Raw genomic sequence first — 25,968 nt, forward strand, 5'->3', positions numbered from 1 at the left:
CAGCATCTTTGTGTTCAATCCTGTGCTGTTTGTAAGCACAAATGGTGTGGCCATGCCTGGGCGGAGGTGCTAACACAGGGGAGGTTTGGGGTCCAGGCGGCTCCCCTGCAAACCGTCCTTTAACGCAGCGGTCTCCAACATCTTTGGCACCAGAGACCGGTTTCGTGGAGGACAGTTTTTCCATGGAGCGGGGAGGGTGGTAGTTCAGGCGGTGATGTGAGGGATGGGGGGAGCGATGGGGAGCGGCAGGTGAAGCTTTGCGCCCTCCTGCCGCTCACCTCCTGCTGTGCGGCCCAGTTCCTAACAGGCCGTGGGCCGGTACCAGTCCACGGCCTAGGGGTTGCGGACCCCTGCTTTAAGGAGTCTCCAACTTTGTAGGTGAGGAAGAGAGGTACTTTAGAAAACGTGGTGCATTTAAATCTGAGCTAAAATGATTTGAAAGGAAACGGGTGAGAGAGATGGGACCACATCATGTAAAGAGAGGGTTTTAGGTTTTCTCCTGCAGATAATTGGGAGCATTTATAGAATTTAAGTAGCAAATGTCATGATCAGAATTTTTTTTTAAATAAGACCACCCTGATGTGATGTCTGTACCCGGGATGGATTGGGTCTTGAAAAGGCTGTAACCTAGTGGGGGCTTGTCACCCATTTGGGCAGGAAGCTAGAAAGCTGGGAGGTCCAACAGTGTGGTAGGAAGCAAATTTAGTGGATGGATTTGCTAGGACTAGAGACTGAACGAACTGGAGCATGAAAATGAAGAAGAAAGAGGCCGACGGCGTCAACCCAGTCACTCAGTGTCAGGAAGGAGAAAAGGTGGGCGGGATTCGGTAGGAGGGCAAGGTACATGGTTTCATTTCTCTGTTGAGGTAAGTGGATATTCCTGCTTTTAAGATCCAGCCTGTGAGAGCAGCATCCAGCTCTTGAGATGTTTTCTTGTCCGTGAAGTAGAAGTCATATAGGAAATGTAAGGTGTTAGGTGAGGTGCTTGTGGGAACTTTTGAAGATTTATAATAATACGGAGTCGAATGGGAGAGGGAGTTGCGTTCAACGAAGCAGAGTCCTGTTTGGACTCCAGCTGAGCATGTGTGAGGCCTACTCATTACGGAGCGGTTTTAGTTTACAGGCTGCCTCTCTTCTGCGTCCCTGCGTCTGGCCCTCTAGCCGTCTGCCCAGCTTCATATTTTGGTGAAGGAGGTGACAGAGTTTAGTTAACGGATGTATTTATATTGTATTCTTCTCTCTCGTAGATGATCTATATCACTGGTATCTATATCTATATCCATGACTCCTTTAGTGACATTGATTTCCAGGATGCATGAGACGGGCCTAAATAGCTCTCAGTTATTCCTTTTTATAATTTCTAGGCTAACCTAAAAGTTGGCAACTTTTATGTTCCTTTCACACTGTTACTGGGTTGTCCTACTTTTTCCTTTCGGAAGACCTTGCTTCTGTGTATATGATTAAAAGCTAGCACACGTACCGGTGTATCCCACATTTCCTCTTACTAATAGGACGTATCTTACTGCAGTCTGTGATTCGGGTGAGTGGCCTCTATAAAGCCCGAGAGGTGTGACGTGTCGTTAGCCCGCATACTGTGCCTGTTCTGCATCTCACAGCTCTGTGACTCCAGGTGCCTCCCTTAGTTTCTTCACATGTAGGTATATAACACCTCCTGCATAGGGTCTTTATGTTGATTAAGTGAGGTCTGATTGTCTACCATATACCTGCCCAGTAACACATGGAATTCAGTCTGTACACAGTGCCAGGCTTTAGAGGATTCAGCGTTTCCACTTGGGTGTCCCAATACAAATGTGAGCCGCACACTGTGGGATGGGACACACATCTTCCTTCCCATGTGCTCTGTATGCAAACCTTCCAGCCCCTCCACCCCACCTTCTGGTTTCATCCATTTCTAGAACTTCTCTTCTTCAGCCTGTCCCCTTTTAAATATTTTAAAATTGTTAAATCTTATGTTACAGTTTTAGAAAGTCCAGAAAATATTCTAAAACGTCACTTAAATTATCTGTCCTAATAATTACTTTCATTTTGTGTATGCTTTTATAATATCCTACCAAGTACTTGTAATTTAAGGGAAATAGAAGTGTGGTCATAGTAACACCTCTTTCCCGTGTTGATGGCCGGTGTTACTGCTTATCCAGGCCTATAACTAGTGAACTGCGGCTCTGTTCATGGGTATGGAAGTTGTGATGTTAAATGCTACTGTTTAAAACAGGCCATATAAAAAATAAAGCGTGTAATATAGTTCCATTTATGTGAGAAAAGTGTACATTTATTTTACCCTCATCTGACAAAGTTTTAGAAATAGTATGATTTTTGCATTGCTGCTTTGGCAAGTAATTTTATATTTATTTGACTTCTTGTGATAATCTTCCAGTGCAGAGTCTATCCTGGTCTGTGCATGGAAGTTCTAGAACTAGAATTTCTTTCTTTCTAGAACTATTAGAGGTGATCCAAACGTTATCCTACCCAGGCAGTACCCAACTTGGGAACAGATTTAATTTCAGTGTTGAAAAATCAATTAGGAATTCAGAACTTCCTCCTATTTAAACAAACATGCCAAAAAAAAAAGTATAAATAAAAAATTGGCCCTTCAGCTATTTATAGCCACAGTCTTTTGAACTGAGAATGCAGCTGAAATATCTGTAAGAACTTGTGTGTGGAAATTTTCACCAAATTCTGAGAGAAATTACTTTATAAGAGCCTCAGAATTTGATGACACCCATTATTTAATTTTAAAGTTATTTAATTTTTGATGCAAATATGTTAAGATGCATACACATATGCATACATCTAATTTCACTGAATTCCAAGCTAAATTGATCCACTTTTAAGGGGCTCAGGTTTTGATGACATGTTTAGATTCTGTAACATCTGATACATGTGTTCTTTCATCTGATACATGTGTTCTTTAGTAAGGTGTGATACTTAGTAATAAAATGAATACCTGTGATCCCACTGCCTAGAGGAAGAGAACATGCCTGATGTTTCCTGGCCCCATGTCCCTGTGACACCCCCCATCCCAACCCCTTCACTCCAGGCAGACAGCCATGGTCCTGCATTGTGTATTTATCTTTCTCTTACTTTTGTTTGCTGGTTGTCACGTTTTACAGCATACGTGTGCCCACCTCAGTTCTGGCCTTAGGACAGAAGCTGACTCTAGCTCTCCCCTGAGCCCTCTGCATTCCATCATTAGTCTGAGTAGGTTTTTTGGTTTGGTTTTGTTCGTTTGTTATTCAGCTCATAGAAGCTTTCAGAAGACTTGAAAAAATATTTTATTCAGCATTTTTAGTTGTTTTCAATGAGCACTGTGGCCAGGACATTGGGTCCACTATGTTGGTAGAAATGGAAGTGATCACATAGGGCTTTAAAATTTTATCCCTTTTGGTTCATTTCCACACTAATTTGCACTGTGGTTAGAGACTGTGGTTCATTTGAACTCGTTGTTCAGACTCTTTGGACTTGTTTCATCGTCTTGCATGTTGAGATTTTGCCAGGGGTTCAGCTTTGCTTGAGTGAACGTGTCTGCTCTGGCTGTGCAGTGAGCTCGGTAGATAGCCATCAGTTTGCGATTGTTCATTGTGCTGTTCGCAGCTCCCGCGTCTCTGTTCTCTTTCTGCTTGAAGGATGGTGTTGCTGGGAGCACCGCGGCTCTGGTTCAGAACCACATGGGAGTCGTTCTCCCTCGGCACTTCGGCGGTGTTCTCTGCCGGGTACGATCCCTGTGGCTGCTGTTGAGAAATGGCTGTCGTAGTCTGTTCATCTGTCTCCTCTCTCTGGGTGGCTTTAGGGTCCTTACTTGTCCTCAGTGTTTTGCAGCTTTATTACAAACTAGGTGGGATTCCCACTTATTTTTCCTGCTTGATCTGTGTTGTGTGGCCAGGACCTCTGGGTTCCTGTCATTTTAATAGGTCCTGGAGATGTCTTCATTGGCGTCTGCTCAGATACTGCCTTTTCTTCCTTCTTAGTTATTCCTCCTGAGATTTCAGTTGAGATCTCCATCAGAACTTCTCAGACTGTATCTATTGACGCCTCTTTTTTGTTCTCAACTCCTGTCTCCCTGAGATCTGGATTCACAGAAATCTTTCAGATCACCAACCCCCCTCAGCTGTGGCCAATTTGATGTCTAGTGCATTTGTTGGATTTTTATTTATTTTTCAAGTTTTATCTCTCGTTCTTCAGTCTGCCAGGCCATCTTTTGTGGCCCTTACTGTTAACTAATTTTTCTGTCCCCTCCTTTTTTTTTTTTTTTTATCATTTCCGATGGGGTTGATGTCTCTATTCTGAATCCAAATTGTAACATCTGGGGTCCGCGGGCTTTACAACTGTTGGTGGTGACCCCCTGACTCTTATTCACAGCGGCTTGTTTTCTCGCATGTTTGTTATGAGCCTAGTGTTTTGTTGACCTTCAAGTGCGGGGATCTTGAGGGTCTACCCGGGCAGTAGTGCATACTCCTGAGTGTTATCTGTTGTTTCTGTTCTGGAAGAATCAGTATTTTTATTACTTTGGTTCTCTTATCAGGATAGAAGCAAAAGAATTATGTTTCGATTTCCTCTATACTAGTTCCATCCCATGAAAGAGAAAGAAAACTTATAATAAACTACCTTAATTTTATTATTCCTTACTTTGAAATTTCACCCATGCGCACTACTCATCATGCCCCTTGTTTGGATGGAGTCATGAGGAAAACAGCACGCCAGTGGGTGTATTGAGCGTTGGGTTCCTGGTGGGAGATGGTTCTGTGGATGCACGTAGTTTCATTCAAAGATGTCCTAAATGTGACTACCAGTGTGACATGCCACACATGACTCACTAAATGTTTTTGACCCATTTCAGAATATTCTGAAAGATATTAATCAGCACACTCTAAAAATAAACTAGAATCTTGTTATAACTCTATTCACTGTAGAGCAGGTGTCTAAAAAAATAATTTTTGATGCCAAAGCTAATGGCTTATTGTAAAGCAAGAAAAGTGTGTTTTGCCTTGAAGTTGAATTTTGCCTTTACCGTATAACATTTCATTCTTCTTTATCTCTCGGATTTGTTAAAGGTGTATTTGATTGGCAACCTTTTGCAAGTAGTAGTGGCCGTTAGTTTGAAGGGCTCTGTCCATGTTTAGTGAAGAAGTTGTCGTATTAACTAAATGTGCATCGATGATGCTGAACTTGTGTAGGACCCATTTGGTACCACTGACATTTTCAGCCTCGGAGATGCCTGTGTCAGACGTGAGGTTGTCATTGTTTTCTCCTACAAATATATTAAGGTTTACAATGAGTATATCCATTGGTCTGCTCTCAAAAAACGTTAACTGTAACATAATTCGTGGTTTATTTGACAAAAAAAGTTCCAGTGGGAAGCTGAAGAAGACATTGAGTCCAGCACCCTAACTTTATGGTTTGGAACCTAAACTGCAGAGACGTGTGAGGGGCCAGGGCACACTTATATTTTGTTGGTCAATCTTTCTGTTATTTTACTCTAATTTTTTATTTTTACATGTCTTTATTTAGATAATTATATTATCAGAAATGATTTCTTTAACTGTAGTTTCTTGGCCATAAAGCTTTCTGTCAGTTAAAACATTTTGAAATGGAAGCTCCAAGTGGGAAAGTTTAGTTTAAAACCTGACATTTTCAATGTGAGAATTATTAGCTGTCCTTTTCCATAAAGAAGTTAAAATTAAATATAGGTCTAAGTCTGATTCGTTAGAAGATACATTTTCTGTACTTCTTTAATAGATTTAATAATGTACATTTTTTTTCTCCTTTTCCACTCCTGTATGGTTTCGGTGATTCAAAAAGTTGTATGGTTATTGAGGACTTAGGTAAACTCTGTCATATTTATACTGTTCAACCCATAGTTTTTTGTTCATCCTTCTCTGTAAAAGACTTTAGAAATGGGAGGCAGAAATGGTCAGTCTCTCACGGTCACTCTTCCCTGCTGCTATTTTCAGTTTGCCTTTGGTCTACCTCAGGGCCTTGGACAGATTCTTTCTTTGGTAGAAATCCTGCCGTCTCAGGATCCCCAGCACCGCCCTCAAGGTCAGCCGTTCACCAGAAGGATTTACAGGGCTCAGAGGCTGTTATATTTCTGGTTTTCGTTTATTATAGCAAAAGGATACAGAGGAAAGGCAGCAAAGGGAAGGGGTCTGCGGGGTGATGTCCAGAGGAAATTAAGTGGAAGCTTCCCCGGGTCCCTCCCAGGGGAGTCCCATGGCGCAGCACGTGATGTGTGAAAACAGGTGCAGAGGTTCGCCAGCCTGGGACCCTGCTGAGCTTGGGCGTTGAAGGATTTTATCAGGCTCCATCTCCTGGGCGTACAACACCTTTGTGACCTCAGGTAGGCTCCAGGCCCCAGGAAGGAAGCAGGTGTTTGTCATAATCACATTGTACATACAAATTCTCCAGTCAGACTGGGATGGTGTGGCCCGAGGCTTCAGGTGGGCAAAGGCACTCTTATCAGAACATTCCAGGAGTTCAGGTTCCAGGAGGCCAAGAGCCAGTCATAATCTTGGGAATGTGTAGGGTTTGAGCAACCCAGGCCTGCTGAGTTAACACTTTTCTGCATGACTCCTCTTTCCTTTCCTGGACTTAGATCATTTCTATTCATTCAGTAACTCTTTTAAAAAAATTGAAGTATAGTTGATTTACAGTGTTGGGTTAGTTTCTGCTGTACAGCACCGTGATTCAGTTACAGATATATATATATATATATATATATATATATATATATATATATATATTCTTTTTCATATTCTTTTCCATTGTGGTTTATTACAAGATATTGAATATAGTTCCTTGTGCTATACAGTAGGACTTTGTTGTTTATTTTGTATGTAGTAGTTTGTATCTGCTAATCCCAAACTCCTAATTTATGCCTCCCCCCTCCCTTTCCCCTTTGGTAACCATAAGATTGTTTTCTATGTCTGTGATTAACTCTTAATTTTAAGTGGTGTTTTCTATGTAAAGCCTTCCATGACACCTGTACATTTCTCATTTAACATCCGATTTTTAAAAATATTTTAAAATTAGTTTTACTGAGGTGTAATTTTACATACAATAAGAATCACTAGGGCTTCCCTGGTGGCGCAGTGGTTGAGAGTCCGCCCGCTGATGCAGGGGACACGGGTTCGTGCCGCGGTCCGGGAAGATCCCACATGCCGCGGAGCGGCTGGGCCCGTGAGCCATGGCCGCTGAGCCTGTGCGTCCGGAGCCTGTGCTCCACAACAGGAGAGGCCACAACAGTGAGAGGCCTGCGTACCGCAAAAAAAAAAAAAAAAAAAAGAATCACTAACTTCAGTGTACAGCTCAGTGAGTTCTGACAGATGTGTATAGTTGAGCAGTTTCCATTACAATCATGATTTAGTACAATATAAAAATAGAGAAATTGACATTGACACAATACTACTAGGCAGACTACAGATCATGTTCAGATTTCACCAGTTTTTACGTGCACTCCTGTGTTTGTGTGTAAGAGTGTGTGTGTAGTTCTATGCAGTTTTATCATAGGTACAGATGCATGTGACTACTACTGTAATGAAGACACAGAACTGTCTCACCAACACAGAGAGCTCCCTGGTGCTGCTTGGTCACAGCCTGCCCCTCTCCTAACCCCTGGCAGTCACGGGTCTGTTGTGTGCACGTTGTATTTCCCTGTTATTTTCTGTTGCCCCCACTAATAGAGTGTGCTGTTCAGTGAGGGCAGACGTAAAGTCTGCCTTCACCATTGCGTCCACAACACAGTAAGACATGGGTTTTAGGTGCCTAATTGATTCTCTCGAATGACTTATTAGTGATGATTGAGTTTTAATGCTAATGCCCTGATGTTCAAAAATTTGGATGAGATTTATTAGAAGATGTCAAAAAAATCCAAGAAACAAAGGAACTGTATGCCTTTGGAATTTGAGAAATCACATTGGTTTGTGTGTGTGCGTGTGCACTCTCAGCATTAGATCTTCTTAAAAACTGATATGATTCTTCAAGTACCCCTAGTATATTTGTGGTTGCTTTTGCATTATATATGGACAAGAAAAAAGAAACAATGGAAACACTTATTGTCGTACAGGTTTTCTAGCCTTGGTCATCTCCTTTTTTTTTTTTTGCGGTACGCGGTCCTCTCACTGTTGTGGCCTCTCCCAATGCGGAGCATAGCCTCCGGACACGCAGGCTCAGCGGCCATGGCTCACGGGCCCAGCCGCTCCGCGGCATGTGGGATCTTCCCGGACCGGGGCACGAACCCGTGTCCCCTGCATCGGCAGGTGGACTCTCAACCACTGCGCCACCAGGGAAGCCCAAGGAGTTTGTTTTAATTGAGAACTGCCATTGGGTTCCTTCTGAATACAAACACTCCACTCTTTGCTCTCACAGAACTCAAGGAGGAGTGCCTGACAGTTGAGCCAACTTGGCCGACTGCCTCGGATCACTCAGGTGGTGTATGATGTAGATGGTTGTATACACATTTGTCTGCCCTCAGCCCCATTTTCTTTACACACACTATCGAAGACTTTCAGGTCTATTTGATAAATTCATGTAGCTGACAGAATATTCAGAAGAGACCAAAACGAGGCAAAAGATCTCATGTGGCAGCCAAAGCATTGACTTGGCATATGGAATAAATTATGGAGCAAGTTAGGATTAGTACTTTTATTAGAGATGTGAGTGGTTTTTATATTAAAACCTGTGCTTTAGTTCTGTTGCAGAATAAGGTGAAAAAACTCATGAATGTAAATATGATACTTGCCCACAGAAGGAAGTCCAGATACATCCTGTTTTTTAAGCAGGAAATTGACATCCATATGGAAACAAATTAATTTAATAAAACAAAGAACAACATTCAGAGATATTTGCTTGAAAGACTTGGAAATTTGCTGGATTTGGAGTTAATAAACAGTAGTAATCCATGGTATAAAAAAGAATATAACACAATGACAGTGGTAAAACAAACTAAGACATGCACGTGAAGCCATCATGTTAGACCCTGGGGCTACCAGGGTTATGAGCTGTGGTCCTTACTGGTCATTAATCTTCCTTCTAGTGGAGAATGCCTACACTTTCTGAGAGTTCACAAGAAGGTATAGGAACACACTGAAGCTTGAGTTATGGGGGTCAGTGGATGGGTTTTTGAGTTTTAACTTTAACGCTTGCTGTGTGACCTTGAGTACGTTAATTTTGAGTAATTAAGCTTTCTGTTTTTTATGTATAAAATAGGACTAAGGCCTATCTTGAAGAGTTATTGAACAGACTATAAATAATGTATCTAAAACAGCAGAATACCTGACCCCTGGAATAATAAGTAGTCCCTGCTCTCACCTTCGTTCTTCTAAGGTTCTTTCTAAGGCTCTTAACTGGGGATTAGAGTAGGGTCCAACTCACAGTGACGCTGCCAATAGTAAATGAGAGCTATGTATAAATCTGTCTGACATGGCAATGTGAGTATATTTACTGTAAGCAACTATATAGCTATACATACGCACACTTAAATGTTCAATAAATTGCATTTATTTCACAAATGAAAGCATGAAAGTTAGAAATGTTTTATAAAAAAATGAACACTGAGTGTTAAAGACCCTACATTTTGAAGAAAATTGCATGAGCCCAACATCAGGACGTGATGTGCACAGTGGTTCAGAGAACAGCCCCTCTGGAGCCTGGGTGACAGGGACCTTGCGGGGGGGTTGCTCTCTGTCCTCACAGAGGGCAGCTGCCACAGGGTGGGGGAAGGAGGAGGGGAGGGTCTGCTGAGATGGCTGGTTCCATGGTGGATCCACACACTTGGCAGAAAACATGGATCAGTGCACACAGTGAATGGGCCTCAGGCCATAGTCATACAGCTCTGAGTCAAGAGTAGTAGATTGTTACTGTAAGAAAAAACAACTCGCAGAACTTTTAAGTCACGTTCATAACTAAAGGGATTTTCCATAAAGATCATTGTTAATTTTCTCTTTTTTTTCATTTTTGCAACTAATATGAATTTGGTTTTGATGACTGAATAAAGCATGTGATTACATTTTTCCACCTTTGAATAGTGTTTAAAGATTATAGTAACTAATCTTAAGATAGTTTTGTAATAATGCATTTTCCTCAACATGTAATTGCTGTTCTGCTCTGGTTGCTTCAAAGTCTGCACCAAACCATAAGCTAAGATCCACTGAATGCTTCAGTCAGAACAACTGTGGTGTTTCTCTAACTCACATAAATACAGTCTTGATTCATCTGTCCATTTTTGTGTTTAGTAATAAACCTACTTATGATGCAAAAAAGTTAGTTTTAAAATTTGGATTTATTTTTTGCTATAGAGGAGAAAGAGCCAATTGAAGTGTAAACAGAGTGATTCTAGAATCAAAGCTGTTTACTTAATTTAGTGGGTTGGATAATTCAGTTCTATTGAATCAGTCTTAAATGCCTGCTATATTTAAGGAATAGAAATTACTATTGCTTGTAACTCTTATGGACAATAACATTTACACACAGAGGTATCCAAACCATAGTTTGATGACTTTATTCTTTCATTCATTTACTCAGTCTTCAGTCAGTCAGTGTTTATGGACCACCTAGGTAGAGGTGCTAATGCAGAAAATAGAGCAAAGGTTTCAGAGGAAATGGCGTTTAGGTCAGAAATAGATCACTGCTGGCTGAGCGGGCATCGCCTCCGTCCTGAGAGGAGTGAGTAGATGAGCACACATGCCCCTCAGGTTATAGGTTCTGGTACGTTAAAGAGGGCATGCCCGTCTGAAGACTTTTCTCTGTAAGAAAGAGATGTGGCTGGTTGATTGGAGAAAGTGTGAATCAGTGTGTTGCCAAGTTTCCTAGGCAGGCACTGCCGAATTTCCAAGCAGCCTCAGGCGATCGTTTGAGGTTTGTCTTCGTGAACGTAAAGCGAAGCACAGAGCAGAGTTTCTCCAGTTGCTCAGCAGTAAGCGTGGAGAAGGAGGTGGGTGGCTGGTTTCAGTATTTGCTGGTCTTGCCAGGGAATTAAAATAATGGGAAGAAGGAGGTTGGGAGGTTTGGGGGTCTTTTCAAGGGAAGGTTATGAACTATCACTATAAGGTTGGCAAAGTAGTTAACTTGGGACTAGAAATCTTTTGAACGAGCGAACTGACAGGCTAGGTAGCAATAGAACAGGATCTGTGGAGTTTTTCCTAGGGCAGAGGTCAGCATACTTTTTTTGTGAAGGACCAGAGAGTAAATATTTTAGGGTTGAGGACCAAGAGGCCAAATGGAGGGGAGGGTATTATGAAATACTTATATAACAAGAGACAAGACAGATTTCCACGGAGTTCTGTATTGGTGAAATTCATAATATAATAATTGAGTGCTTTTTTTTGTAATAAAGGTCTACTAATGAGAGGAACAGAAGTTCCTTTTTGGGGGAGGAGTAACATTTCACTTAATCGAAGTTCAGAATGAATGCTCCTTGTCATCAAAATCAATTGCAGATCTTGATCTCTTGATGCTAAGCTGTGAGATTTTACATATTTCATCTTTGAAAACATCTTCACACTGATGAGTGCTCTCAGATACTGGTATCAGTCCCGCACAGTTATTGGTTGGAAGGCCTTTGTACAATTCATTAGATCCTTCTCTATATCACACTTCAAGCATGTTGGCACTTTGCAGATGAATCACTTATAGTCGATGGTTAGGTGGAATCACACACCAGTTGCAGGATTAAATGGATTTTGAAATAACGTTAGTTTTCTTTGCCTTTGCATTGAGGTCCAAAAAATGGTGCTGGGACTGTAGTTCGAGTTCAGAAAATATAGCCACCGCAAGTTTGCCTGGAAATGGAGATCTCCCTTCTTGTTTTCCCTTTGACAACATGGAGGGTAGAAAGCAGCTTGACGTTATTGTGATTCACATGATGTTTAAGTGCTCATAGATCATATATGTTCTTCACAAAGGAAGACTGTTTCACTCTTTATTCTTTGGTATTACTCATTTTATACCCAGCATCTAGCGTGATTATTGACACAGTGTGTGTAAAGCATGTAAATGGCACCCAGTAAACATTTACTTAATGACTAAGTTTAAAACATATTCTCTTACAGCAACATTATTTTACCCATTCCTTTTTACTGTAGGTGAAGAGCGATTATATGTTGGAGATCGCTGATCAAGTGGACCAGGACATTGCTTTGAAGTTGGGTTGTCTAGAAATACGGTAAGGCGGTAACTAGACATTGAGGTCTTCATTCAACAGTGTTTTCTGTTATTTTTTCTAGGTATTTTTCTTTCCTGATAAAGATTATCAATAAAATACTGAATAAAATGAGTAAACTTTGATGATACTCTGAATTATGTTGACATTGCTAATTTTAGAATCTTTTAAAATATTACATTTAGAATTGAATGATTTATAAGAGTACAAGTATGTAAGCAAGTCTAAGGCTGAGCTCCCCAATAGAACTTCTGTGATGAAGGAAATGTTCAGTATCTGTGAGATCCCATGTGCCAGCCACTAGCCAAGCTGGATGCTGAGTGCTCAGATGTGCAGCATCTGAACATAAATAGCCATTTATGTCTAATGGCTGCCATTATGGGGGATGGGAAACTGAGAATGTATTTCTTATTTCTGATAACATTTGTCACCATTTGTCATATATTCTGTGCCACCATTTAAAACTTGGAGTGAAAGAAATATTTTACCTTTGTCAGGTATAATTTAATTAAAATTTACCCCGGCTCGGGGCTTCCCTGGTGGCACAGTGGTTAAGAATCCACCTGCCAGTGCAGGGGACACGGGTTCGAGCCCTGGTCTGGGAAGATCCCACATGCCACGGAGCAACTAAGCCCGTGTGCCACAACTGCTGAGCCTGCGTTCTAGAGCCCGTGAGCCACAACTACTGAAGCCTGCGCGCCTAGAGCCCATGCTCCACAAGAGAAGCCACCGCAGTGAGAAGCCCGCACACTGCAACAAAGAGTAACCCCCACTCGCCGCAACTAGAGAAAGCCCGTGGGCAACAACGAAGACCCAACGCAGCCAAAAAAAAAAAAATTTACCCCAGGCTGCTAGTTGAAGATGTGTTGGTTAAATTAGCTAAAATTTGATTACGTGTACTCAAAACAGTGATAATTTTCCCGAGAGAGCACTGTTTTTTATATTATATAAGGCTATCAAATAACGGTTCCTACAAGGACCCAAAGATCATTAAGTATAACTCTCAACTCTTCATTAAAATTTGTTTTCAACCTTAATTATATATCCCAGTAAAAAAAAAAAAAAAAGCCATCTCTCACTGGTCTCTTCCCGTTCCTGGCCTTTACAGTTTTTGCTTGGGAAGCAAACTTGGCGCGCTTTCCTTCCCACAGACAATGCTGTGATGTATTACTTGGAAGAGGGGTCCAGGAGCATTAGGCCCTACGTGAATGGCATGCGTGCCTCTCTGGGTTCCCCTCCCACTCTGGCCTCTCCATGTTACGTTTATCCTTCTCCTCCTCTCCCCTGTTTGAGGTCACTGATTTTTGAACTCTGAAGGAAAAACTTGACAGAGTAGTCACCCGCCCAGCTGCCCCTCCCAAACTCCTCCCCCACATGAATAGAAAACAGGAGAACACATTAAGTGATCCTTTTTGGGCCCTTGAGAATTTTTTGTCGAAATCTAGTACTTTCGATTTTAAGTAGGCCAAAGAAAAAGTCAAACAAATTTAAAAAGCAAAACCAGTATTCATGTTATTACAGACAAGTTTGAAACAGTCTTGTTGATTACGCAGTCTCCTGGGAAATCACTTCAAGTGATTTGTAATATCTGTGTGTTCCAAAGCAGCTCGAGCTAGACCTTGTCCCTTTGTGAGATAACTGTGTACACGCAGAGAATCCCACCCACTTGGGGCAGATTTTGCAGAGAAAGGACTTGGTTCCAGTAAGACCTGAAGTTGCTTGAACACGTAACTTGGAATAAGAAGTAAAATTCAGACTGTGAACACTCAGCGAGATAGGCAGCACTTCTCTGCTGCGCCTGGCGCCTGTTACCTGGACTAGCCCACTGCGATGATTCTGCTTCAGGTCCCATACTGTTTCCTTAGTAACTGTGGGTCTTCCCAGGAGCAGGTGGGGTGCGCACCGGCCACAGGGGCAGCCTGGGGTTCCTGGCACTGTCCCTTGAGAAAAGGCCAAGTACAAGTAGCGAATGTAGCTGATCTCTTTTACAGCTGGAATCTGGTTTCTCATTTTGCAAAGAGCCAGACCTGCTTCACATCAAAAGGGAACGTGAGATTGTTCAATAGAGATACGGTCTGTGTTAACTGATTTATGCTGCATTAGGATGCAGGAAAAATGCTGCGAATCAAATTGATTCTTTATTTGTTGTTTATCAGAATGTTTGTGGCTTAGCCGCGTAGTAGTTAGATACCCCCCTTTCACGGTTTTTAATCATTTAACATCGCAGACATTCCCAATACCAATCTATGAGTGTGTATCTTCTCTGCTTTTAGGCGGTCGTACTGGGAGATGCGGGGCAACGCCCTGGAGAAGAAGTCTAACTATGAAGTATTAGAGTAAGTGCGGCACGTCCAGGCGCTGCCTGCAAGCATTCAGAGCTAAGTCACTTTTCAAACTGTAGATTTTACTGGTTTATCTTTACTTAAAACTTAATATTAAATCTGAAACACTACTGTTTCTAAAACTTTTATATCCGGAAGAGGGAAGTTTTATTAAGAAATGAATTCTTGGTGACGTTAATTATGTTAGCAAACATTTAAATTTGTTGATAAATGTCTTAGGGTTAATATTCTTTGGCATGTTAACACATAAATAATAAACTCTTCTGTCTCTGTGGATTTAACCATATTGGGATGGAGTTTCACTTCTAATTTATATTGAACTATGAAATTGTTATTATTTATATTCTCTTTATAAGTTTATTAGGGTTTTTTTTCCCTTAGTTAAAAAAAAGTGGAAAGATGGGAGTTATTTGTTGCTCATGTATCAGAAAATTTAGGATAACTGAATATTTTTCCAATAGTGAAGTTAACAGTCGTTAGACTGTTACGTTAGAGTATTTAAAATGCATATAAGACAGAGTGGGGCTTATGTCTTGGGAGGCTGAAAGTTCTGCACTTTATCTGTTGATAATTAATTCAGCAAAAAAATCACTGATATTTGTTATTTCCAGTTTTATTTTCATTAGCAATGGTGCAACTTTTTGCCAGCACTTTTCCTGGCCATATTATTACTGAAATTCTTGTGCTATTTGGAAGATGTTACTACAGTGAAGTAAAAGGTTGTCCATAAGTACCCTGCAATAATAGAGACTTGACATGGCTTTGGGTTTTATTTGACTTTCCAGGTCAGCCCAACTGCTATCACACTGTGAAAGTATAATATCCCACCATTTTGAAAACAAGATTTTACAGGGGAGGTATGGTCATTTGAAAATAAAAGTAGAAGTAAATATTTGGGGGAATTAGTTATGGAGCAGGTCCGACCATTTGCACTAATAACTGGTGGTAGACGTGATAGTTATTTTGCAATCACACAAGCCTCCTTTGTCCTAATTGTGACAAGTGAGGTAGCGCCCCGGGCAGCCTGTCTCGTTGTGGCGCGGATTCATCCCTTGATTTCTGGACCTACTGTATTAGCATAATGTAAGTTTCATGACAGTGTGCAGCGTACAAGGCACTCACTAAATATTTGTGGTTGTGTGTTTATGGACACATCCATCACATAATGTTGTGCCTCTTAACAGATTGAATAAGGATAAAACACGGAGTTGTTAGAGTTGAATGAAAACTTTTAGAGATCAATTGGGATATCTTAGTAGCCAGAATGATTTTAAGTAGAATTTTCCCTGCCCTTCAGTTGACAGCATAGAAGCAACAGTATCATTAATAACATTAAAAAAAAAAAACAAAAAAAACTAACATTCACTGTGGTTTAGGTGGTTTAGGTTTTTGTTTAAAATTACCACATTCCTCAGCCTGAAAGACTCTTCCTACTGCTTAAAATACAAATGACTAGAATCAGAGGAATCATTGAAGGTCTTGTCTCAGGTACATGCTAGGTTTGTTCTCATTTCAAATGGAGGTTTTTGAAAAATATCCGTTTGTTTCTTTGTTTATTCGTTCATTTAACAAAGATTATTGAGCATCTGCTGAGCCCTTGGCAGCTAAGTGCTAGAGATGCAGAAGTGGATAATCCAAAGTTTTGACCCTCAGGAAGCTTACAGCTGGAAGGGAGACTCTCAGACAGTAAGCAGAGTTGTAAAATAATATAGTAGGAACTGAAGTAGAAGCTTCTAGAGGGTGTGTGGGGGGTGGTACTCCATGTCTGAGGTCTGATGGGAGATGCTGTCTAGCCTGAGTGGTGGAGAAGGAACGTGGGCAGGCGGAGGCTGCTGCTCCGGAACCAGCCAGTCCCGGGAGAGAGCGCAGCATTTGCCAAGACACAGAAACGTGGACGGTCAGTTTACTGCGGGTAGAACACCTTGCCCATCGGGGAGGGCTGCGATGTGTGTTGTAAACAGCTCCAGGCGTTGACACGGCCTCCAGACGATTAGGTCGTGATGACTCGGTGAGCCAGGTCCGTGACAGGAGGAGCTTTGTGATGGAGAATTCCATATTCCCAAATTGGAATGGTATTAAAGAAAGTTAAAAATGGAAGTAGGGAGCCCAGAAACTGTTGCATCTTTCCTTTCTCCTGGAGGAAGAATGAGTCTCTGACGTGGACTCCATAGCAGGAGCAGTGGAGGTGGGAGTTTACCAGAGTCAGGGTCTGCGGACTGGCTGCCTGGTTGGATTGGGGTGAAGGAGGCCAAGGAGGCATCTGGGGATTCTCGTTTTCTGTCCTGGGCCAGTGGGCATGTCAGTCACAAACAATTTCGTGTTTGGAGGGAAGGAGGATAAGTTGGTTGGGACGTGTTCAGTTCTGAGGGAACATTTGTGTTATTTAAACGAAAAAGGAAACAGAAATGTTGGTTTATTTTCTATGTTATACAATCACTAAAACCACAGCTTTAAAAAAAATCTCTGATGGTACCCAGTGCCTAGATGTTGGTTTCTTATATCATTCTTCAATGAGAGGAAGCAGGACTCCTGATCCGAGGGGCAGGGGGAGATATATGGGCCTAGAGCATCTTGTAGAGCTGGAAAGGAGCAAGCGCTTAGAAAAGCAGGTGGTGGCGCTGTGTCGGAGCATCAAATTGGAGTCCCAGTGACCAAAGGTAGGGCATTTGGGCAACAATGAATGACTTAGTTTTGGGTTATAGCCCAGAGTATGAAATAAATACCCATGGGCCTATATGAATATAAATAATTGAATAGATAAATATATAGAGAAGTGATAAATCTCCCACATAGAAGAATTCTAAGTAATTTATATGGACACAGCCTGAGGAGGCGGATCATAAAATCCCACCCTATACGGTGGGCTCCGCTTAGTGACGTGTGTCTAAAGAATAGAGTGTGGAAGGGTGTGTGAGTAACCTGACAGTGGAGCCATCTGACAGGCGCTACCTCAGCCAGGTGGTCACGGTCAGCATCAACACCAACAGTTATGTTGATGGCATGTGTGTCCTTGGTGTGATCTGTTGAGAATGACACTTCATCTCTGTGGTCTGCTTCCCCAAAACCTAAAAACCCAATCCAGACTTGCGAAAAACAGGTAATTCTCATTTGAGGGACGTTTTACAAATTACCAAACCAGTACTACTCAAAACCGTCAAGATCTTTAAAAACAAGGCAAGTCTGAGAAACTGACACAAGCCAAGAGGAACCTAAGGAGATGTGACGATTAAATTGGATCCTGTGAAACAGAAAAGTGACATTAGGGAAAACACTGATGAGATCTGAAAGTGTAGGGCCTGTTAGTAATGATGTATCAGAACCGATTGATTAGTTACGGCAGAGGTGCCATAGTAATGCAAGGGAAAGCCAGGTGTGGGCTATTCAAGGAACTGTACTATCTTTGCAACTTTTCTGTAAACCTAAAACTATTCTAAAATAAAAAGTTTATCTTGGGAACAGTTCTCAAAGCTTTCTGAGATGCTCTTCCCGGGTTATAATCCTCCAATTTGGCTCGAATAAAATTTTCCATTTCTTAAAAAAAAAAAAAAAAGAACAAGAGAATTGGAGAGGAAAAAGCCAGCAGGCACTTAGAGATGATCTAAAAAGGTGAATCATTGTGCGAAGTTGGAGAAGGAGGGCCAGGTCAGTGGCTTGCATTGTAGCGTGCCCGGCTGTCAGAGAGTTGTCCTCAGGGCCACTGTGATGTGGACTGTGTCCCAGCCTGTCTTTGTGAGAGGCCCACGTCGGAACGGGAAGGGTAACTGAGCCATGGCAGCTGGGTGAGAGCCAGAGGTGTCATGGGAATGAAGAGAACAGGTACCTGGGGGAAATCTCCGTGGATAATACATTTGGATGTTTTTGGCAACAAGAAAAGTCTGTAAAAAGAAAGAAAATGAAGAAGCAGGTATCCATCAAGATGGATTTGGAGCTATATTTGGAGAGAGGAGCGTTAAGTTCAAGGTGTGTTTGATATCAGAGTCAAAAATTGCATTAAAGTTGGTATGAATTTGGCTTATTTCTAAAAATTACAGAAATCGAGGCGGCAGGAGAACAGCTATGTGGAAGAGGGCCCACTGGAGTATTAATCAGTGCCTCCAGAACTTCAGCGTGTCTGTGGGGTCAGTGGCATGGAAAGTGTGGGAATCACCAGACATGAATTAGGGCCAGTGACTGTTGCCACCTGCAGCCAGAACAAAGCAGTACAGCGTGATTTTGTCAATTAGAGGCCTCCTTAGAGGATACTGATGAAAACCGGAACTCTCTGTTATTCCACAAATGGCCGTTGTGTAGTAGTTATTCTATATGTAAGATATTTAAATTAAGTAAACATGATGGTTAAGGAAAAGAAGGGGCAGGATGAGAGACTTCCAGTTCCCGCTGTTACTGTGCTGGTTTGGGGTCCTTCATAATGGCGTGAGTTGTGTGAACTCACTACCCCATCTCAGTGTGAGAAGTGGGGCGATGGAGGGGGCTCTTGCAGCAGGTTGCTCCCCTGTTGGCTGGCTCTTCCACTTACTGTCCTGGATCAGTAAAGCCCTGGGTTTCTGTTTCCAAATCTGTAAAGTAGGGACCATGGTGATACCTACCTACATACTGGGTTGATGTGGGGAGTTAAGAGAGAGAATCATGTCAAGAGCTCAATATAGTGCCCAGCACTGAATAAATGTTGCCCGTAATTATCATTGGGATCATTATCCAGAGGAGAGAGTTGAAACACCTTCCCATTTGGGGGCTGTTTTATATTCCTTTTGTAAATTGTACTTTTCTTCTGTTTTCCATTATGTTTATGTTTTTTTCTCATTGAGATCTTTGTCATACTAACCCATGGTTCGTAATATTTGTTGTATATATTCTCTCCCAATTTGTCTTTTATTTATTTATTTATTTAAAATTTTAATTTATTTTTGGGTACGTTTGGCCTTTGTTGCTGTGCATAGGCTTTCTCTGGGGCTAGTCTCTGTTGCAGTGTGCAGGCTTCTCATTGAGGTGGCTTTTTTTTTTTTTTTTAACATCTTTATTGGAGTATAATTGCTTTACAATGCTGTGTTAGTTTCTGCTTTATAACAAAGTGAATCAGCTATACATATATATATTTCCCCATATCTCCTCCCTCTTGACTCTCCCTCCCACCCTCCCTATCCCACCCCTCTAGGTGGTCACAAAGCACTGAGCTGATCTCCCTGTGCTATGCGGCTGCTTAAAAATATGGAATGCTTCACGAATTTGCGTGTCATCCTTGTGCAGGGGCCACGCTAATCTTCTCTGTATCTTTCCAATTTTAGTATATGTGCTGCCGAAGTGAGCACTGCAGTGGCTTTTCTTGTTGCAGAGCACGGGCTCTAGGTGCCTAGGCTTTAGTAGTTGCAGCACGCGGGCTCAGTAGTTGTGGCTCGCGGGCTCTAGAGCACAGGCTCAGTAGCTGCGGTGCACGAGCTTAGTTGCTCCGCGGCATGTGGGATCTTCCCAGACCAGGGATCAAACCCGTGACCCTTGCGTTGGCAGGTGGATTCCAGGGAAGTCCCCAGTTTGTCTTTTAACTATGATTATATAGCTTTTCATCATACAGAAGTTTTTCTTTTTTAACGTGGTAAAATCTGTCCATTATTTTCATTCTGGTTTTGCGTTTCAAGACCTAATGTTTGTTCTAAAAGTTTTGTGGATTTATTTCTATTTTTACATTTCCAAATGTGTGGATATTTTTTGACTTTTTAAAAAAATTAATTAATGGCTGAGTTGCGTCTCCGTTGCTGTGCGCAGGCTTTCTCTAGTTGTGATGAGCGGGGCCTACTCTTAGTTGCGGTGCGCAGGCTTCTCATTGCGGTGGCTTCTCTTGTTGCGGAGCACGGGCTCTAGGCGTGCGGGCTTCAGTAGTTGTGGCTCGCGGGCTCTAGAGTGCAGGCTCAGTAGTTGGGGCTCACGGGCTTAGTTGCTCTGCAGCATGTGGGATTTTCCTGGACCAGGACTCAAACCCAAGTCACCTGCATTGGCAGGCGGATTCTTAACCACTGCACCACTAGGGAAGCCCTGACTTTCTTTTGAAAATTAACTTCTAGCTTAATTGCATTATGATCAGGGAGTATGGTCTCTGTGATAAGAGCTTCTTTGACTTTTGTTGAGACTTTCTCTGTGGACTAGTGGAAGATCATTTTTCTCCAGTCATTTATTAGAAAGAAACTATAAACATACAAAAAGTTGAAGAATCTCCTGTTTTTGGTCTTCTCTAGTTTCACCATGTCTTAGACTTGGGTTTCTTTTTTATAAGCCCAACTTGGAACAAGATGTACTTTCCTGATTCTGTGGATTCATGTTTTTCACCTGGAAAATATATGCCATTATCTCTTTAATTGTCAACTGCATGTTTTTTCAGCCTTTATATCTCTTAACATCTTTCATCTCTATTTCTTGTGGCAGTGTGTGTGTGTGATTTCTTTAGATTTTTCTTCTAAATCCTTAATTCCCTTTTAAGTAGTGTCTTCTTGGCATACCCTGTCCATTTGGTTTTTCACTTCACCACTTATAATTTTCACTTCCAGAAATTCAGTTTCCTGTGTTGTGTAATACGCTCTCCATTCCTGGTAATCTCTGTTGCTCACGTATGTGATTGTGCCGTTTATTTCGTCAAGCTTTTCATGCCAGCTGTTTTGTGCTGTGTATCTGACAGTGACTCTGGGGTTTCTGGGCTGTCTCAATCTGCTGTTCCTCTGACTTCCTGAAGCTCCCGAGTGGCTTGAATCAAAGCCTGGTGGCCCAAGACTGATGAGTGGGCCTCCGGAGTGGGCATCTGACAAGAGCCAGGGAGTGAATGGCACAACTCACCCTCCCTCAGGTCCCAGCTCAGTCCAGGTCCAGCATCCCCACCTGCGGGCGGCATTGGGTCAGCCCTCTTCACCTCCAGCACTTTGGGTGTATAGGGTGGGGTCCTACAGACCTACTTGTTTATTACTGTGTTGGTTAAACATTCATTGTTGTAGCTCAGCCTGTCTTCTGATAGCAGTTCCCTTTTTCTTAAAGTATATTGTTTAGAAATTCTTTTATATGTGTCTTCGGTGGTAAAATTCTGCTCCTGTCATCTTGTAGTTTTCTTTATTTCACCTTGTTCTTGGAAGGTGAAGATTCTTTACTCCTTCGCAATTCTAGTTTAATCGTGATATTTTCTCAGTACTGTTCCCTGGGTTCTGTCTTCCACCGCAGCTGTTGAAAAGGCCCACCCAGGGCTGTGGACGAGGTATGGCTGGGAAGTGGTTCTCCAAGCACACTGAGGCTGTCCTGCCCAGGGACCGGCAGCCAGGGCCTCCGGGGGGTCAGCATTGCCCTTTCCTACTGGTTTCTGCTAGTAGCCTAGAGCCACTTAGAAGTGTAAATATTTTGTCAGTATGGAAAAGAATTATACATCAATGCAGAATGTTTCTTGTTAGTTTATTTTGGGGTTCTGGTTTTTCTTGCCAGTAAGGAGAAAAACTGTGAAATAGTCCATATAGTTGCTTAGTTTTGCCAGAAAATGTATGGACAGTCTCTGTAATTTATAATGTACTAAAGAAAACTCCTTCAGCTTTACCACATTTCAAAATAACTGTTTTCAATTATGCAATAAATAATCAGGCCCAACTTCGGAGGGTGGGAAAAGCACTATCTAAAAACGTTTGCATTTTTTCTTTAAACCAACTAAAGAGTTAATTGGTCTCTTTTCTCTATGTCTTTCCAACCCTGGTAGGACCAAGGTGCCTCTTCTGTAGGCAGAGGGGAAGTACTGGCCGTGAATATCCAGCCGCAGGCCCAGCCGCAGGCCCAGCATGTGGCCTCCCGGGGTCTTACCCTGCAGGGCGCACTCTGGAGTGTACTCGGGTGGCTCTTTTATTTACGCCTCCTGTAAATCAGAGACAGGAGTCAGATGAGCTGTGTTAAGAAAAATGTTTTGTTATCAAGCTTAAAAACTGCATTGCTGACAATGACAAATGGAACCAAAATAAGCTAATAACACAGTGTTAAAATTATGGTTCCTATTGTGATACTGTAGAAGGAAGAAACTTATGTACCAATGATTCTTCTTCAACGTACAGAATTATACTGTGAAATTATTTTAAATGAATCACATATCTTTTCAGTTCTGCTCATTTCCTTATTAAGTGGTTTGCTTTTTTTAGAAATTCATTTTTAATCATCTTTGCATTTAATGTATTTTGCTGTAGTTGTTTGTGTAACTGTGTCTCTTCTCTACTAGAGTAAGCTGTATTGATGTAGGGACCTCCTGGTATTTCCAGCACTTAGCAAAGTGTCTGATGTTTATTAGGTATTCCATCGGTACTTCCTCAGTGAATAAATTTGTGATATAAAATTAGCTGAGGTTAATTCTAATTGTGCATTGTTTTCATTCATTTTTAAAAATTGTCTTTATTGTCAGTAATAATCTAGTGCTTTTTTTAGCTGCCTGTGATAATTTATCAGTGAAGGGGATGCTCACAGATTTGGCATGAATTGATTGACAGTGGCTTAACTAAGAAGGTACTTTCTCTTTCACATAAAACAAGTGCTAGGCAGTCAGTGCTTCTCATCACCAGGGCACTAGGCCCCTTGAATCTTGCCACCATCATCCGTAGCTGCCACCTGGTAGCCTAGGATGGCTGGTTGACCTTGCCTGTCACAAGGAGGAGGAGATGGACCTTTTCTCTCTCTCCCAGCCCCCTTTAAGGACACATATGTGCAGGTAGTGCTTTCCCTGAGAGGGACATTGGCTGAAACAGTGTCACATGGCCACACCTGGCTCCAGGAGAGGAAGGCAGCATCACCTGGTGTACCTGGCCAAAAGATGACTTCTCATTACTCAGGTTGAAGGAGAGAGAGGATCATTAAGAAGCAAACAGCAATTTCCATTGAAGTTAGAGAATTTTAAGTTTTATCAGTTTTTAAGAGGCTTAAGGTATCATTTGAGAGGTTAAAGGACCTCAGTGATATTCTTAATGATACTCAATTCTTGAGAGATTTGGGGCAAGGATAAGTTAGGGATACTGTATGAAAACATGCATTATAGTTTTATTTTAAAGTTGTTTTTGGTTGCCTTTTTTGCTGGGGCTTTAAATTTATAAGAGTTATGTCCACAAAGTATCAATTAGTTAAAGCCAACAGACAAGGTCTGTATCTTCTCAGTAGTGCGGAAGGAGAGATAAGTTTATACTTGGCCTGAGAATTCACTTATAAGAAGCTTAATGTATGTAAATAAAGCTATTCAAGCCTCCCAAGGCCTGCTGTGTCATGGGTTTTGGGCGTGAACGCATGCGTGCGCAGGACAAGGCCCCCAGGCTAGGAGTAGCTAGGCGGACCGAGTGCGCTCTAGAAAGATCCATCGGGGAGCTGGTGCGGGGTATGGACTGCTGGGCGGCACCTCTTCCCCCTGATGTGGGGAGCGGCGCCTGCTGCCTGGACCATCGACGGCGAGTGTGGTCAGGGGAGCGGGAGGATGGCGCAGTCATGGGAGGGGGCAGAGCTCCGAAGTTGGACAGAAGGGAAAGAGCAAGACAGCCTCATCAGCCAGCAGTGGTCTGAACGTTTCATTAGAAGGACAGAGGTAAATTAAACGTTAACTCAGAAAATTCTGGTTTAAAATTGATCACAAATACAGTTTTAAGCCCCAGACACCCCAGATCTCAACGAGTAACTTTCTGGGCTCTCTCATGGTGCTGTCTCATGGTGCCTGTCACGCGCTTGCACAGCTCGCATCAGGGTCTCACCCGAGGAAGAGACCGCAGGGCGGTGACTCTCCTCTCCCCCTCCCCCACCCATATCTAACGTGATGCCCAGTGTGGGGAAGCGGGGGAGTACAACAGGCTTGCTTTCTTTGAAGCTTCAAATCAGAGTGAGTTGCATCTTAGAGAAAAGTCGGAGGAAGAGTTACTGGGAGATCTGCTTCCGTGCATGGGCAGCCCCAGCCCAGGCTCCTGTCTGGCCCCCACTTCCTCCTGCGGGATCCGCGGTGGTCTTGCTGAGCGGGGCCCCCCGGAGTCCCGGGCAGTCGTGGTTGTCCCTGTGGGGCTGTGTGGCCGGGCCCACCGCCCTCTCTGAGGAGCCCCGGGGGCCAGGGAGCCGAGGCCGAGATTTTCTTGCTGTAAGCCCATGCCACCACTGCAGGCCCTAGGCTGTGAAGTGTCCTGTCCGCCCAGCCAGCGTGGGCGCCCTTAGCCCCCGTGGCTCTGAGCACCTGAAGTGGAGCCGGTGCAGCTGGGAACTAGATTGTTAACTGAATCTTAGCTAATTTAAGTGTGAATCCTTCATGGGGCTACTCTTGTGGACAGTGCGTTCTCACCTAATATTAGTATCTCGTTAACTGCACGTGTGGGTTAAGAAGGTTCCTTTGGGCTCACGTGGGAAATCTGACAGCCTGATACTGGGGTTTGGGAATTGGGGGGTGGCTGTGTCCTAAAAGTTTCATGAAAGCTAGTTTTAGCCAAATGAGTTTACCTGTATTTAGGATCTACCCTTTGATAATTATTTACATAGTAAAGAATTGCCTCATTATAAAGGCCAGTAGTTTTATTTTGTTTGTGCGACATCAGTAGTGTTTACTGTTTTGTTCATCTTACCTCACGGCTGTACAGACTTTGGGTTCAAGTGAGTTTTATGTCACATAAAGCTGAGAGCTAGCCTGCTGCCCATCAGACAGCTCCTCGTAAGCCAGTGCCCGACACGGGCTGGAGGGAGGTGGCCACGTGTGAAATGGGACAGCCTCTGTGGCCCTGCCAGGCTTCTTGGAGAGTGCTGAATGCAGATGTCTCAGGAGGCTTTCCCTAAAACCGTGAGCGCAGCGCCTGAGCTGTTTCCCAGTGTCCTCCACCGCCGAGCCTCGTAGATGGGCTTCTTGGTAAAGTTAAATCAGAATGTGTGGAGCGGGGTGGTGGTGGTATGGAATTCTCCCAGCGATTCTGTGTACTTTATCCTCATTTTTATTTTCTCACTTGCCATGTGTCCCATTTTAAAGGGTTCTAATGTATGGGCAGGTGTTACAGACTCATTATTACTCAAAAGTAGTTGGAAAAACTAAACTGCATACTTGCTAAACATTAGTTGGCCTTAGCTTTTTTTTCCTTAAATGGAGTTGTTCTCACCTTGGAAGTAAAAGTAACACCTAGTAATAGGCTTTATTTTCACACAGAAAAATTCAACCCCCTTGGTCCATCTTTAATTTTTCCATTTGTGACAAAAATGAGTATGATAAATTTTCTACTTTCCATTGGACTCTAAGAAAAATACTGGGTTGGCCAAAATGTTCGTTTGGGTTTTCTGTAATATCTTATGGAAAAACCCGAACGAACTTTTTGGCCAACTGATAGCCGCAGAGCTGTGTTGAGTAGTGGCAGCTGATGGTCTCACCGTGGGGAAGAGGGCATCCCTGGCCCTGGTGTTCCCTGCCCCCCATCCAAAGACTTCCGTGGCCAGCTGCCTCCTTGAGATCTCCACCAGGAGGTC

The 25,968-nt window shown here is 42.6% G+C and overlaps 1 protein-coding gene and 1 non-coding gene across 21 annotated transcripts in view; one reads left to right on the top strand and one right to left on the bottom strand.

Moving 5' to 3' along the window:
- The window catches only part of PTK2 (protein tyrosine kinase 2), a 252,734-nt gene that overhangs the window by 108,621 nt on the left and 118,145 nt on the right, over window positions 1-25,968 (top strand). For 18 of the 20 annotated variants that reach the window (XM_067712794.1, XM_067712793.1, XM_067712804.1 and 15 more), the window contains 2 exons: window positions 12,096-12,175; window positions 14,446-14,508. In XM_067712794.1, coding sequence (XP_067568895.1) covers window positions 12,096-12,175; window positions 14,446-14,508 — 143 coding nt within the window. The remainder of the gene's footprint in view (window positions 1-12,095; window positions 12,176-14,445; window positions 14,509-25,968) is intronic. The other 2 variants (XM_067712786.1, XM_067712796.1) reach the window with 1 other exon arrangement.
- LOC137210775 (U6 spliceosomal RNA) lies at window positions 19,714-19,820 on the bottom strand. The gene has a single exon (XR_010936709.1). It is a non-coding gene; the product is annotated as a U6 spliceosomal RNA (small nuclear RNA).

The sequence above is a fragment of the Pseudorca crassidens genome, chromosome 17 (genome assembly GCF_039906515.1).
Source record: "Pseudorca crassidens isolate mPseCra1 chromosome 17, mPseCra1.hap1, whole genome shotgun sequence".
NCBI lineage: Eukaryota > Metazoa > Chordata > Mammalia > Artiodactyla > Delphinidae > Pseudorca > Pseudorca crassidens.